The following is a 13,845-nucleotide window of genomic DNA, read 5'->3' as shown; positions in this document are numbered from 1 at the left end:
ACCCTGTCAGTGTGATTGTTATCTTACCTTAGTTCACCCTGATATCTGTTATCTTAACCAACTACATAGAACAACACGCCTGTTAGCGTAACCTACTTAACCCAACTATGCTGCTAGTTTAACCAACTACATAAAAGGACAAAGACTTCGCCTACACTTTAAAGATGTGCAAACAAAATGTCCTTAGGCTATTACACGTACCCACAACCTACTACAGACTCCAAACTTTAAACCCTCAATCTAAACCCCTTAACCTATTCACAAAAAATTTAAGAAAAAATTCTATTCTACAACTTCAACTACTGAAAAACTAACAATCACCAAAAGTCCACTACGTAACTGCAGTATGAAAGACATTTAGATTTCTCTTATCAATTTATCAATTAATCAAATTGGGTCACAATTTACATAATTAATATCTGTTACTGTTCCTCTTCCTCTTGATTAAATATGCCACCATTTTAATTGTTCTATTATGGAACACAGCAGATTTATAGACTTTTGTCATTAATTATGTAAATTAGATCGTGATCTGTGTAATTGTCATCTAATTAGGTCAAGCATCACTTAAGCTACCGAGATCCCAAAAATAACAACAATCCGTCAACCGGTTCTTGAGCTATCCTACTTCAGACATTTTCAAACAAATGCCTCTGCATTTCCCAAACAAGCTGCTACGGGGCCCAAACTTACGGCACTTTTTTGTGAGCACAAGAGCTACGTACCATCTAAAAATCATGACCCTAGCACGTCCAGATCACGAGATTTAAAAACCAGAAGTTTCGCTGCAGTACTTTCTAATTCAATGACGTGGGGACCCCCCACCGGAGCCCATATCCGAACTTGACCTTGGTATTGTCAATGGTAATTTGCCAACTAAAAAACATGAACATCCATTGAAAGATTCTCGAGTTATCTTGATGACAAGAAAAAACACAAAAAACAAAGGTCAACTGCAGTGACATAGAAACCCCCACGGGGCCCATCTTTGAACTTGACCTCGGCATTTTCAACGGTAACTTGCCCACTAAAAATAATGAACATCCATTTAAGGATTCTTGAGATATCTTGATGACAAGGAAAAAACACCAAAAACCAAGGTCAACTACAGTGACTTAGGAACCCCCCACGAAGCCCATTTTTAGCCTTGACAATGGCCACCCCTAAATCAACCTGCCTGCCAAAAATCGTGAACCTCGGACCTTGCCTTCAAGAGTTATCGTGCCTAATCTGCCAAACAGTGCAAACCCGATTTCATAACCTTCTCCGAAGGCATAGCCTTCAGTCGAAGGCAATAAGAAAGGGACCAGGTCACGTCGGCCATGAATTATGACCGTACATGAAGGGAAACATTAAACACATAACATTGTGATACATTCACAGACACATAATATTGCACAGTTTCCTTAAATGTTGCACAGTTTTCCTTAAAATCATTACAAGAATTTCTCAAACGAGAACTTAAAAGTTAACAGAGGTGCATAGAGGTGATTTTTAGAATGTATGGAGCTCAAATTTAGAGTGTATGGCGGTGATTTTTAGAATGTATGGGGGGGGGGAGATTTTTAGAATGTATAGAAGGGATTTTTTCAATGTGAAGAGGAAATTTTAGTATGTATAGCTGTAGGCTCCGTGTAGGTACAGAATTTAGCCTTTAGCCTAAAAGTGTCTTTGTGAAATGTTTATAAAAAAGATCATGTCCACCGAGGCTCTGACCTGGGTAGTCCATGGTAGTTAGCAACAATACGGAGCTGGGCACCCAGGCTACCGAAGCTCCACGACTAGAGAACTCAGTGCATACGTACAGTGCCGAGACTGCCGACTTATAACTTCGGCAAAAGCCAGCATGTGCCGGCTTGTTGTATACGTTGGTATGTACTGCCGTAAATGTACTTCTACGAAAAGAGCTGTGCCCACTTCTACGAAGAGAGCTGTGCCCACTTCTACGAAGAGAGCTGTGCCCACTTCTGCGAAGAGAGCTGTGCCCACTTCTACGAAGAGAGCTGTGCCCACTTCTACGAAGAGAGCTGTGCCCACTTCTACGAAGAGAGCTGTGCCCACTTCTACGAAGAGAGCTGTGCCCACTTCTACGAAGAGAGTTGTGCCCACTTCTACGAAGAGAGCTGTGCCCACTTCTACGAAGAGAGCTGTTCCCACTTCTACGAAGTGAACAGTGCCCACTTCTACGAAGAGAGCTGTGCCCACTTCTAGACTAGGAAGAGAGTAGAGAGCTGTGCCCACTTCTACGGTTCGACTGAAGTTTGGCTTCACATTGCACGTTTTTCTACCTCGATGATATTTCACTCCATACGAAGGTATTAATGAGAAAAAAAATAAACATAACGCTTTCTCTGGTGTTTCTCCCCCATCTTCTTCTCCTGCCATTTGTCAAATGGATTCAATTTCTTCAATTTGGAGAGGCGGAGTGGGCAAATACCCCATTTTTAAAAACCTTTTATGTATTTTTATGTAGGCCTTTGAGGTTATTTTGTTGGGTTAAATTTGGGACATTCATGGTGGTCAGATTTGGCCCGAATGTCCCATTCTTTTTTCGAAACGACTTATGTTCGATCGAACGTAATTAGAACTGAACGTGCGCGCGTTCGATCTGGGGTCCAAGAATGTCGTTTACAGTAAACCCTCGACTTTAACTTTTGAAATCGCGATCGGTACTTCAGTTTTCACATCTATCAACCGAATTCTGGACATTTATGCCATCATTTTGTAGCATGTCATCATATTTAAGATGTGAGGAAGCTACTGCCGTCCTAGTGGGTGACCTTGATGATCGTAATTCTTATTTTCACGGGTATCAAAATCTCCCTACCCCAATCCAAGAGGCATAGCGCGTGCAAACACGGTATTTTAACCACTCACGAAAATAGTTCAAACTAACTAATCTAGGGCTTGTTTTAGCTGGAATTCTTATTACGCACTTTCCATTTCTTCAATTGCTTACATGCGGAGCCTAATTATCACATTTTGTTTAAAGAAGATGGCCTCCATCACGTTTTACGACCAAGACAATTACCGAGGCCGTGAGTACGCCGTAAAGGCCACCAGCGACAAGTATGAAGGTAATCTTTCATGCATGCAACAATCTCCATCTTAAGACATTTAGACGATTTCTATTCCAAGTGATTTTTTTTGCAGAGTGTAACGTATCAGTAAGAAAAATCAAGAGGCTGTGGCATTTAACTGAACATTTTCCGGAATTCCGCCATCAATTTTCTACAAAATTAATGTTGGCAAACAAATTGTAATAATAACAATAACAATCAATATCAGTAAATACCTGTATATCCTTTCATGACACAACATGGTTAGGTACTTATTATCGTCCTTCAAGCCTAATCCTTATTTTATTGTCATTTATACACAATGATGCAGTCAAAGGTTCAAAAACCCTCTGCGGGTACAAAGTTTTGAAATGGGAAAAATCAGTCAAAAATTTAATTGAGATTTCTTTTCATGCCGTATTTATAATGTTAAACGTCATAAAAGAAATACCACTTAAAATTTTGTTCAAATAATAATAAAAAAAATTAAAGAATGTCCTTTTTTCCTTTATCATTAGTTAAGGAAGTTCCAAAAGGTAAAAGCAGCGTTGCGTCCATATGGGTGGATGAGGGAACGTGGTTGGTGTACACTGATAACAACTTCATGGGGGCGTCGTTTCTGCTGGCACCCCGCCGGGGGTACGAGGATACACAACAGGTCAAAAAGGAGGCACAGTCCCTGAACGTGGCAGACGAATGGAAAGGTAAGACTCTCAGCTAAGCCCATGCCGCAGCTTTGGGATTGGTATATATTATTAGATGTCCAAAGGACTTCATGAACATTTTGGGTATCACTTTCAAATGACTTATTTGGGGCCTTTTCCTATCTTCAGACCAAAACGTACCTTTTTGCTCCGATAAATAGCTTAAAATTTGGCATGACTGGGTGGCATAGAGGTGTCTAAGCCGTATGCCCACAGCCGAATGACCTGGTAGTTTGGGGACGGACATACAACTTCGAAGAGTCAATTTTGCATGTGATTGATTTTAGAAAAGTACACTCTTGCATGGGGGTATATCTGCAAATATCAAATGGCAGGCATGTTACATGTGAATGCCAGTATGTTCCTTTCACATCTAATTCAGTTAACTCTTAACACTAGATATGTAACGCGATACAATAATCATATCCATTTGTAGTTCCGGCAATAGAAATCGTTACATAACTGGTCACTAATGCAGATCAAGTCCGGTCCCTGCGGTTGGTCACCCCGAGTAGCCTCATGCTTTTTGACAACGACTTCTTCCGCGGTTCCTGTTCCGTGATCACGGCGACCACCGACAGCATCGAAGACAGCGACTGTCAGTCCCTGATCATTGGATTAGGTGAGTAGACGGTTCATGCTGAATCAGTAACACTACTAACAAGGGCGTTCTAGTAGATACAGTATGATGGTTCCACGATCTCATATCTTCGCCAAATGATGTTAATCTTTATGACTGAGAAAGTAAAGATTATTCCTCCTGATTATGCAAATAAAATTCTCATTTGCAAATAGGATTCTCATTCAGTTGATCATATTCGCCGCAACAAGACAGCCTAATCTTAACAAAGAAGGCCATTCTTGTAATTTCCTCATAAGTTATGCAAATGAGGTCCTTATTTGCATAACTTATGTTTAATAATGTTAACTTTTAAATACCCCAAGTATGAAATTCCAGACAGTTACCATTTTCTCATTAATTATGCAAAATAAGTGTTAATCTACATAATCAATATCTGCCTGTGTTTCTCTCGTTCTCAATTACATATGTCACAAGCTTGAATAGTCCTTTAATCTAATGCAGCTGATTTATAGAATTTCCTCATAGATTATGCAAATTACATGCGGATTTGCACAATTGTAACATGATTATGTCAAACGTCACTTAAGCTACCTACATACCAAAGTCAAGACGATCAATTAACCGGTTCTTGAGTTATCCTCTTTTGAATATCTTTTAAAGAAACGACCCTTCAATTTCCGAGCAAGCCGCTAGGGGGCCCAAACCTACGTCACTTCTTTTCCAGCACAAGACCTACGTATCATTCAAATGTCCTGACCCTTGCACGTCCAGATTATGAGATATCAAAACCAAATGTTCCGCTGCAGTACCATAACAAGCCGGCAACAAAATCTAATCATTTCGAGGTCTCATCAAGACCTACCCACCTACCAAGTATGAAGACAATCCATTTAAGCCTTCTCGAGTTATCGTGTTTACAGACACACAGACAGACAGACACATACACACACACAGGAACGCCTTTGAAAACATAACCTTCTTGACGAAGGTAATTATGATGATTGTCAAATATCTGTAGACCAGAATGAAATTTTCTTAAACATGCATTTCAATTACAATCATCAGCCACCGTTAGTAGCTCGCACGTCCCCATGCCGTTGATTGACATATTAATAATATATACTACACATGTAATGCAATCCGTATCTAACTTTCTATATAAAGTACCATTACCCAAGTATATACAAACCAAGTATTGACACACATTCCACTACGGTGGAATCTGCACTATCTAAAGGGGGTGCTCAACCACATGCACAGCAACAACAGGTGGACCTGGTTTTCGTGCTAGATGGATCCGGCAGCATCAAGCAAAACAACTTTGAAAAGGTGAAAGAGTTTGCCAGTAAAATCTCTGCTGATCTGCCCATCAGCCCAGCGACTACCAGAGTCGGTATGATTCAGTACTCCAACATTGTGAGGTAAGTAGCAGCAACGAGATACATGTACAAATTGTCGATATAAAAGATCAGGAGCGAAACGGCATAGGCCATATGCTAATCATATGCTAAGAAGCCCGTGCTTGTATCTTCTCGTGTCATTTTAATTTTCACTTCACTCTACGTATCTATCATTTTTAGGGTTTTAAGCAATGTCAGTTTTACATTAACATAATGATATGCAATGTGTTCATTGTCTATACCTAATGACAATTTATTTGGCCCAATCTTTCCCACAGTGTGGAGTTTAAGCTGGCAGCCCATACCGACAACGCCTCTGTGAAAACGGCCATCCAGGGTGTCAAGTATCAAAATGGCGGCTATACTTATACCGGTAAAGCCCTGGAGGCTGTCCGCACCCAGATGGATTGGAGGCAGCCACCTGCTAAACGGGTGAGTTGGGACCTTTTATAAATAGTCTCATTCATCCTTTTAGATAACAATGTGTAGTACAAAGGAATGATTAAACTGTTACGCACGTAGAAGCTTTCAGACGACATCCACCATCTTTATTCAGGGGACAGGACACTAATTCCAGCCCCCATTGGAATATATGTTAAACATACAAGAACTGACCTGTCAAAAATCACCTACTTGAGTGTTCAACTATTGCAAACTCATATTGACAGGGTAGTCCAACTTCCAAATTGTTCATTTAGTCCAAAAATTCACATTTTGTCCAGCGAAAATAAGTATGATCCATGGAAACACTGAGGTCATGACCTCATGACAATACAATGGCATTGCTTTTAGAGCTCTACCAGGCAGCCAAAACAAGTCAGTTTTTCAACAAAATAGAAAAAAATAATAACTCTCGAGCTAGAAAATGCCAGCATTTATCCACACATACCAAGAAAAAGGATGTTTTCAGTTGGTTTGGCTGCACTCAATAAAGGGGTCTCAGACTGGGCCTTCTGGGCAGGGGCCAAGTAGTGACCTTTGCCCTGCAGCTACTGACGGGGGCAGTTTTTCACTGTTTCAAAACATTAATGTCTGGTTCTAATTGAAGATCAATGACATTTATATCAGAGTAACAGTTTGAATCCGTCTGGCAGCATGGAGAAAACACTAACACGATTATAGCCAGCAGGCTCTTATATTGATTTTTACATAGACATAATTGACTGCGCATGCAACACTTAGAATTATTTCAATTCAATTCAACACTACAATTTCCCTTTCTACATCTTAAAACAGAGTGAAAATCTACCATGCTCATGTCACTTTTCCACACATTTCAAACTTCTCGTTTACAAATGGATTATGCTAATAGCTTCTTTTTCAGTTGTCAAAATTGTTTTGTGGTCTCAGGTGGTGATTGTAGTGACTGACGGGGAATCTAATGACGCTGTTGACGGCCCTGCCCAAGCCCTTCGACGGGACGGCTTCACCGTCTTCGCAGTTGGCGTTGGTGTTAAACCAAATGAGCTGGTACATATCACCCAAGATGCCGGCAGAGTCTTCCCGCTGAACAACTTTGACAAGTTGCAGGACCTGATTGCAACGTTGGCTGAAAGTGTTAAAACAGGTATGTTTCAAACCCTACCGAAATCATGATTATGCAGATTGAAATGAACACTTCAGATGTTGGACAACCTAAATAAATGAGGTATCAACTTGATAGTAAAATATTGGCTTCTCTTTTTCTGTTTTGATTGTAGAATAGGGTTATCATACAGTAACTCTAAAATACCTACAATGTTAATGCAAAATGTATCTGTATTAAAGAAGATGCAAAGTCGTATAGACCATATTTATCTATAGTTAGCTCCTCCCATAAACTCGTGTTGTCTTATCTTTTTAAAAGTCGTCCAGGGTTGTATTTCATTAATTAGAGTCAGGTAAACTTTTGGTACTTTGTTATGTCATGTTGGAGCATCATGGCTATATGTGTAATTGTTCCTCTTCTCAGGTGAGGAATGGACTCTCTACGAGTATGGAAGGTTCCGCGGTAATGACTGGAAGGCTTACCCGGGCTACTACACTGGTGCCGATGTCAGGAAGAATCTTGGATCAGAAGTTGGCTCAGCAAAACGCCTTGTGTAGAGAATCAAGTGCTGTGGAAGACTAGCACGAGGTGTAGTAGGGTTGGGTGTGACTCAAACCGCTACAAGCCAATTTTAAACGATTTGTAGTGCAGAATGTTAGATGTTATCGATAGACCCACAGTAACCAACGCTTCTATAGATGCTGGGCCACTCAGATCTTTCCGCGGAGCAATTTTCTAGAGAGTGATTTTTCTAGTAGGGAAGAATAAGTGTAGTCAGAAACAATGTGTCTTTTGATTACCCATCTCTATCCTGTTGATAATTGTTGGGTTCCATCTGCTTATCTATGATTCGACATAAATTGTTTCATCTCCGAAAACTTAAGTTCCATCTAAAGAGTTTTGATGTTATTAAAAGAAGGAGATTGACAATCGCGTGATGTGTGTATTAACATTTGTTGTAATGGAAATATTACGCTGTTCATGTGGTATATTCAGAACAAAATGCTTGATTGTGCTAGAGAGGCTCCACAGTGTAGAATTTTTATTTCTTTTTATGCCACCCGCTAAGCAACTACAAGTATACTGGTGTAGTTTGAAGATTTGGGAACAGCCTTGGTACCGTCCGATTTGCAGCTGGGCTCCTTATAGTATGATACTCCCAGCCCAAAACATCTAGGGAGCTATGGGAGCCCTGGTATACGAATAGCATGTCACACAGGCCAGGGATAAGATACGTGTAGGTTTTTCAAGCATTCTCTCTTTTGTTAATTGGGGTATCTTCAGATAACCCCCGACCCTTTCTTGATTTGGGAGTAGACTTTATTTTTAAGAATTGTTTTTAAAAGTGACCAACTGGAGTGTTCAGACCCAGTCTCCATTGTTTAGCATCAGAATGCTAATACCTAGAGAAGTAATTTGAGGCGCGGATCAAACTCACCGAAAAGGTGTGACTGAAATTGGCTCAAGTGAATGTCTAAATCTAATTTTGCTTTTGATCAAACTAATTAAACAATGAAGTCCAAATGAAATTAGCAGTAATGACTAACATGATTAGTTCACACACATTTTCTGAAATTTTATGCAATATAGTGGAAAAAAACACCTGGTCCATTAGAATTCCTACCCAAAGCACTTTGAAGCAAAAAAAAATGGTCCCTTCAAAGTTGGTGATGTCAAAATCTGACTTTGGACTTCATTGTTGAAGTTAAGATAGAATAGACTGGTGTTATTGGTTCTGAACGTTTGAGCATGCTGGTGCACTTTTAATGAGGGTAAAAGTAAACTTTCATTCCTTCTTTCTTTCTTTCTTCTTTAACTTGCTTAAGCACAGTATCTTGGCAGAAGGCGGTCAAGATCTGTTTATCTTTTCCTTTGTCATTTTCAAATTTTTCTTTCTTGCTACATTTTAAGTTAAGGCTCTTAAATCTCTTCAAATCTTTAGAGATTTTATTAATCTTTGTGATTCGGGTGGAGTGATGCTAATACCATTTACATGCATGCTCTGTTTCCTCTTCGTGTGATAGTAAAGGTTAAATTGTCTTCCAAACACAATCACAGTCTACCTGGGTACCTTTTTCCAAAATTTCTGCATTTCTGTATTTTGCATACTATACAGAATATTTATACAGAGCTGGTTGAAAATTTGGTAGGTGAAATTTGATAGCGTTTGGAAGACAGCTCAAACCTCTTCTAACATTAATGGTGTTTATAGGTGTACTAAAGCTGCGTGACTTTCTGCTATGCTTATCTAAAATGGTTGCAAGTGCGAAGTTACTACAAACTCTCCTAAGGCCACATCCACCAAATTCAAAGCAAAGAACCTATTCTAAAAGGGTTTTCCTACCTGCACTCTATAAACATAAAATATGAAAATTACTCTATTGGCACTTTTTGTTGGAAAAATACAAGAATTTAAACACAAACGTGGAAACAAATTATGACCCAGAACTTTTTTTCATTTGCACGCATGTCTTTTCAACAAAAAAACATCGAAAAATTTGACTCAAGAAACAACTAGTTAAATTGACGTCAACTAATTATACAACATCCTTTTGTAAGATTTACTGAAGAAAGTGGACTTTGCGCTGGAACACCTTTGAGTTGGCACCTAAATGTACTCTGTACAACAATCAATTTAAGAAGTCAATACTTTATCAGGAGAGTTTGATATTAACAAGAAAACATCACAACACACTGGTCCTTTAAAATTTGGGAATACATGATTATTTTTACAGTCAAAATCCCTTCAACTGTCACCAAATTCACCACACAATATGATTCAACCTCTTTAACCCATGTACAAAAATGTCAGTACAGTTCCAGCAACAGATTCTAACCTGAGCGATGAAAATTCAAAAACAGACTTCCCAAATTTAAACTGACCAGTGATTTAAGTCACTTTGAATGTCATTTCTAACTGTGGAATTTGTTACTGCTTCAGGGTAAGAGAAAATGAGAGAACCTGTACATGTGCATGTTTAAAATAGATATGCTTTACATGCAGCATTTAAAAACACCTTTGATTGAAATGTTTAACATCACTACATGTACATGATCAACAGGTCATACCATACTGTAAACAGCAACATCGTCTAAGTCAGAAATTCCAGAATTTGTGCCATCTTTAACAAGAAGACCTATGTTAATAGAGGCACATGGATAGGTTTAAGCCTTACTAAGCCGGCAATATACAGGCTGACCAATGCATGTTAACCGGTCACCACTATAGTAACGGCTGGTAACTGATTATTAATACTCTGCATTCTGTCCTGCAGTTTCTAATTTTACTGGTATCTTAAAACAAATAATAATGGGTAATAAGCAATGTATTTCGAAATATCATGCCGTTGCTGTCGTTGTTACTCAACAAAATTATGTCATCTTTTATATCTAACATCCGATATCAACACATCTTGTCATCGACATTCATGAACACTTAGAATAAAACTTGCAACCAAAGTTTTCTGTTCTTGTCCTTATTCATCTTCAGTATGACAGAGTGATGCTGTGTGTATGGGTGTAGAAATGCAGTCAACATGCAGTCAACATTACAAGCCAGTGTCGACACTTCGGTGGCTAATGGACACTCCTCTGGCCAATGGATACTGTCTTGCCACCGAAAGATCTGCTTGGAGATTAGATTCGGGTAACTCGCACTCCTCACATCTGGTCCACGTGGCACACGTTCCTTTCAAACCGTGTCCGATCACGGTTTGCTTAATCTACATTAACTGTTGTTTGATGAAAACACGCAAGATAGCGTGTTATCAATGCCAGAGGTCAACGACCTGCTTGCTGGTAAGCCCCCCTCCCTTCCAGCGTATCTCGCCAGAGGCGGTGAATCTCGTCCTACAATGGACACATTATTCGCTGCTCATTGCTGCTCTTTAAGTTCAATCCTCCGCGGGCGTCATGGTCTGACGCATAGCGGCTACAGTCCCGCAAAGGTCCCGCCAAGATGATATTGCATATAAATAAAGAAATATCACCCCGTAATCCATGACATTGAAATCACATTGCGTTCAGACGCAAATCGCGATCCGGGAAAACCGGTTCGAAACTACCTTCCGAAGTGGTTTGGGATTGAAGCGCTTACCATGTGATTTGGATCGTTCGGATGGGGCCACTTGAAACCGGCTTCGGCGGAAACCACATGTAAAGCGCTTTCACTGACTCCGTCTGAACAGGGCTTATGTTGACCCCCCTTTTTACGCCACACACACTTGATTAAAGAAAGTAGTATTTATATATCACTGATTGGTGCTGGAAGTACGTACATAATACATGTTGCCTTTGCTGCTACTAGTGATCTTAGAATTAGTAACTTATGTCTCCAACTGTATAATTTTAATCCGTCTTACTCAATCTCATTAGGGTGCCATTACAAAGGCCAGAATACTTCCCAATTGACTTGATTGGTGGTGAATGCCACTTAATGCATCCTATTTCTAATATTTTCTTTTTCTTCCATATATCTATCCACAGCGAACCTATTTTAGCTTAATTTTCAAGTTTGTTTACATTGAGTCCAGCAACATCCATATACATAGTGACGCCCCAAGCGAAGATAACAAAGTACAGAAGATGGTCCTAAAACCTTGGAAATTCACAGAGAAGACAGCATCATTGTCTGCTGGGTGTGTTCTGAAAGTTCTTCTAGTGTTCCATTTCCACGTCTATAGCTCTTAATTAATTGTTCAGAGGGTTTGATTTCAGAATAGTTCAGGACGTTGTCTTCTCTCAGTTTCAACTGAAAAGTCTCCCCTACGCTATAGAAGCAGTCGTATTTTGAGGAGCCCCTTTATGTCCTCTATGATTGGCATTGCGTCCAGCGTCTTTCTTAAATGGTTGGTGTGGAGTCTGAGTGATCTTAAGGTACCTGTGTCCCCGTCTTTGATAAACATCTCCATATCTGCACCATGTATAATAATTATTCTAAACCGTGCTTAGGCCACACCAATTTAATCTCTTGGTTAACGGATTTTTCTAGAAAAATAATGGAGCGGGCGGGCGAAAAAAAATAGGCCTAGGCATCCTATTATGGCCCAAAATGGTATGATAGGAGCCATGAAGTCAACACACCAGGCTGGTTCAAAATTTAAACGATGAATTTTGAACTTTTAATTTCATTTATTGTTTGACTCAGGCAAAGCCCATATACAATAGACAACACAAAATACATAAATTTAAAAATACGGTGTCTGGGATAAAAGAAACGGGGCCTATTTAAGGTCTGCATACCAACTGGCAGTACCTACGCCAGAACTGACTTCTGGGGAAGGCATCAGAGCGTAAGAGCAAACTGATGATGCCGTTACCGGACACCAGGAGGCGAGCCGCAAAAGAGTGTGTCAGCTTTCGCCTCCTGGCGTCGAAGGTGTCGACACCCAACTGGGCAAAGAACAAGCTGTTACTGGTGGAGCGAGGCTGAGACATAATGATTTTGAAAGCATCATGGTAAGCAACCCGCAGCCTCTGCAACACACCTGCGCTATGATTGTTCCATAGTTGTACGCAGTACATGGGGGAACAATGTGCTACAAAGAGTATACGCTTAACTTCAGCGGAACAGTTGCCGAAAGTTCGGATTAAAGAGTTCGCTTTTGTGTACAGCTGGCGGGTTTGATTACGGATGGAATCGTCGTCGGAAAGGTCCGGTGTAATTTGGTAGCCAAGGTAAGTGACCGAAAGCACATAGGGCAGTGGAGTGCCGTACAGTTTCACAGATGGTGGCGTACTACATGTAGGCAAGCGGCTTCGGTGACAGGGGAAAAACATACAGTTCGTCTTCCTGTCACAGAAGGTCATATCATTTTCGGCACCAAAAGTCTCACATACATGAATAATTTTCTCTAGCGCTTTCGCCGAGGGACATATCAGACAAAAGTCGTCGGCATACAAAAGGTGATTTACAGGGACTCTGCCAATAAAGCAACCCACATTGGCAGCGTTTAACTTAACAGTAAGGCTCGTAACGTATGCATTAAATAGAAGAGGGGAAAGTAGACTCCCCTGGGGAACACCGTTGCCGAAGCAAAAGCTATCCGAAACGGAAGATCCCCAACGCACCCTGAGGGATAACATTTGAAACCAGTAAACTATAATACGTACTAAATAGACGGGTACATTTCTATCAAGTAATTTCTTATACAGAGTAAAATGATTAACTCGGTCAAATGCCTTAGAGGCGTCAAGAAAGCAAACAAATACAGAAGAACCTCGGCTTTTGAAGTAAGAGATTATCTCTTTGAGTGCGAAAATACACATGTCTGTCCCATGGTGTTTTTTAAAACCAAATTGATTCGCCGGAGATAATAAGTGCTTCTCCAGGCGACTGAGGAGAATGGATTCAAATAATTTGAAAATGGGGCTGGAGATTGCAATGGGGCGATAATTATTCTTAAGTGAAGGATTCAGGTTTTGTTTCTTGATTATCGGAATGAGAATTACTCTTAACAAGATCGGGGGGACATGGCCGTGCACTAACATAGCAGAAAACAAAGCGAGAGCAGAATCGTAAGCCGAGGTCCCGCATGCTCTAGATGCTCAGCTGAAGACCGTCAGAATCACA

The 13,845-nt window shown here is 40.2% G+C and overlaps 2 protein-coding genes across 2 annotated transcripts in view; one reads left to right on the top strand and one right to left on the bottom strand.

Annotated features, from left to right (window-relative positions):
- The first annotated feature begins 2,995 nt into the window (after positions 1–2,995).
- On the top strand, positions 2,996–7,831 carry LOC109476707 (collagen alpha-6(VI) chain-like). Its single transcript, XM_019777710.1, has 7 exons — positions 2,996–3,077; positions 3,578–3,763; positions 4,242–4,385; positions 5,584–5,767; positions 6,025–6,178; positions 7,097–7,313; positions 7,698–7,831. The coding sequence occupies exons 1-7, from the start codon at positions 2,996–2,998 to the stop codon at positions 7,829–7,831; spliced, it is 1,101 nt and encodes a 366-aa protein (XP_019633269.1).
- Positions 7,832–12,460: 4,629 nt separating this feature from the next.
- The window catches only part of LOC109476706, a 2,137-nt gene continuing 752 nt past the window's right edge, over positions 12,461–13,845 (bottom strand). The window contains exon 2 of the mRNA XM_019777709.1: positions 12,461–13,132. Coding sequence (XP_019633268.1) covers positions 12,501–13,132 — 632 coding nt within the window. The 3' untranslated portion in view covers positions 12,461–12,500. The remainder of the gene's footprint in view (positions 13,133–13,845) is intronic.

Source organism: Branchiostoma belcheri, unplaced genomic scaffold, assembly GCF_001625305.1.
Source record: "Branchiostoma belcheri isolate BF01 breed outbred unplaced genomic scaffold, Haploidv18h27 scaffold39, whole genome shotgun sequence".
NCBI lineage: Eukaryota > Metazoa > Chordata > Leptocardii > Amphioxiformes > Branchiostomatidae > Branchiostoma > Branchiostoma belcheri.
Note: the sequence above shows the minus strand (reverse complement) of the source record. Positions and strands in the feature narration are given on the sequence as shown.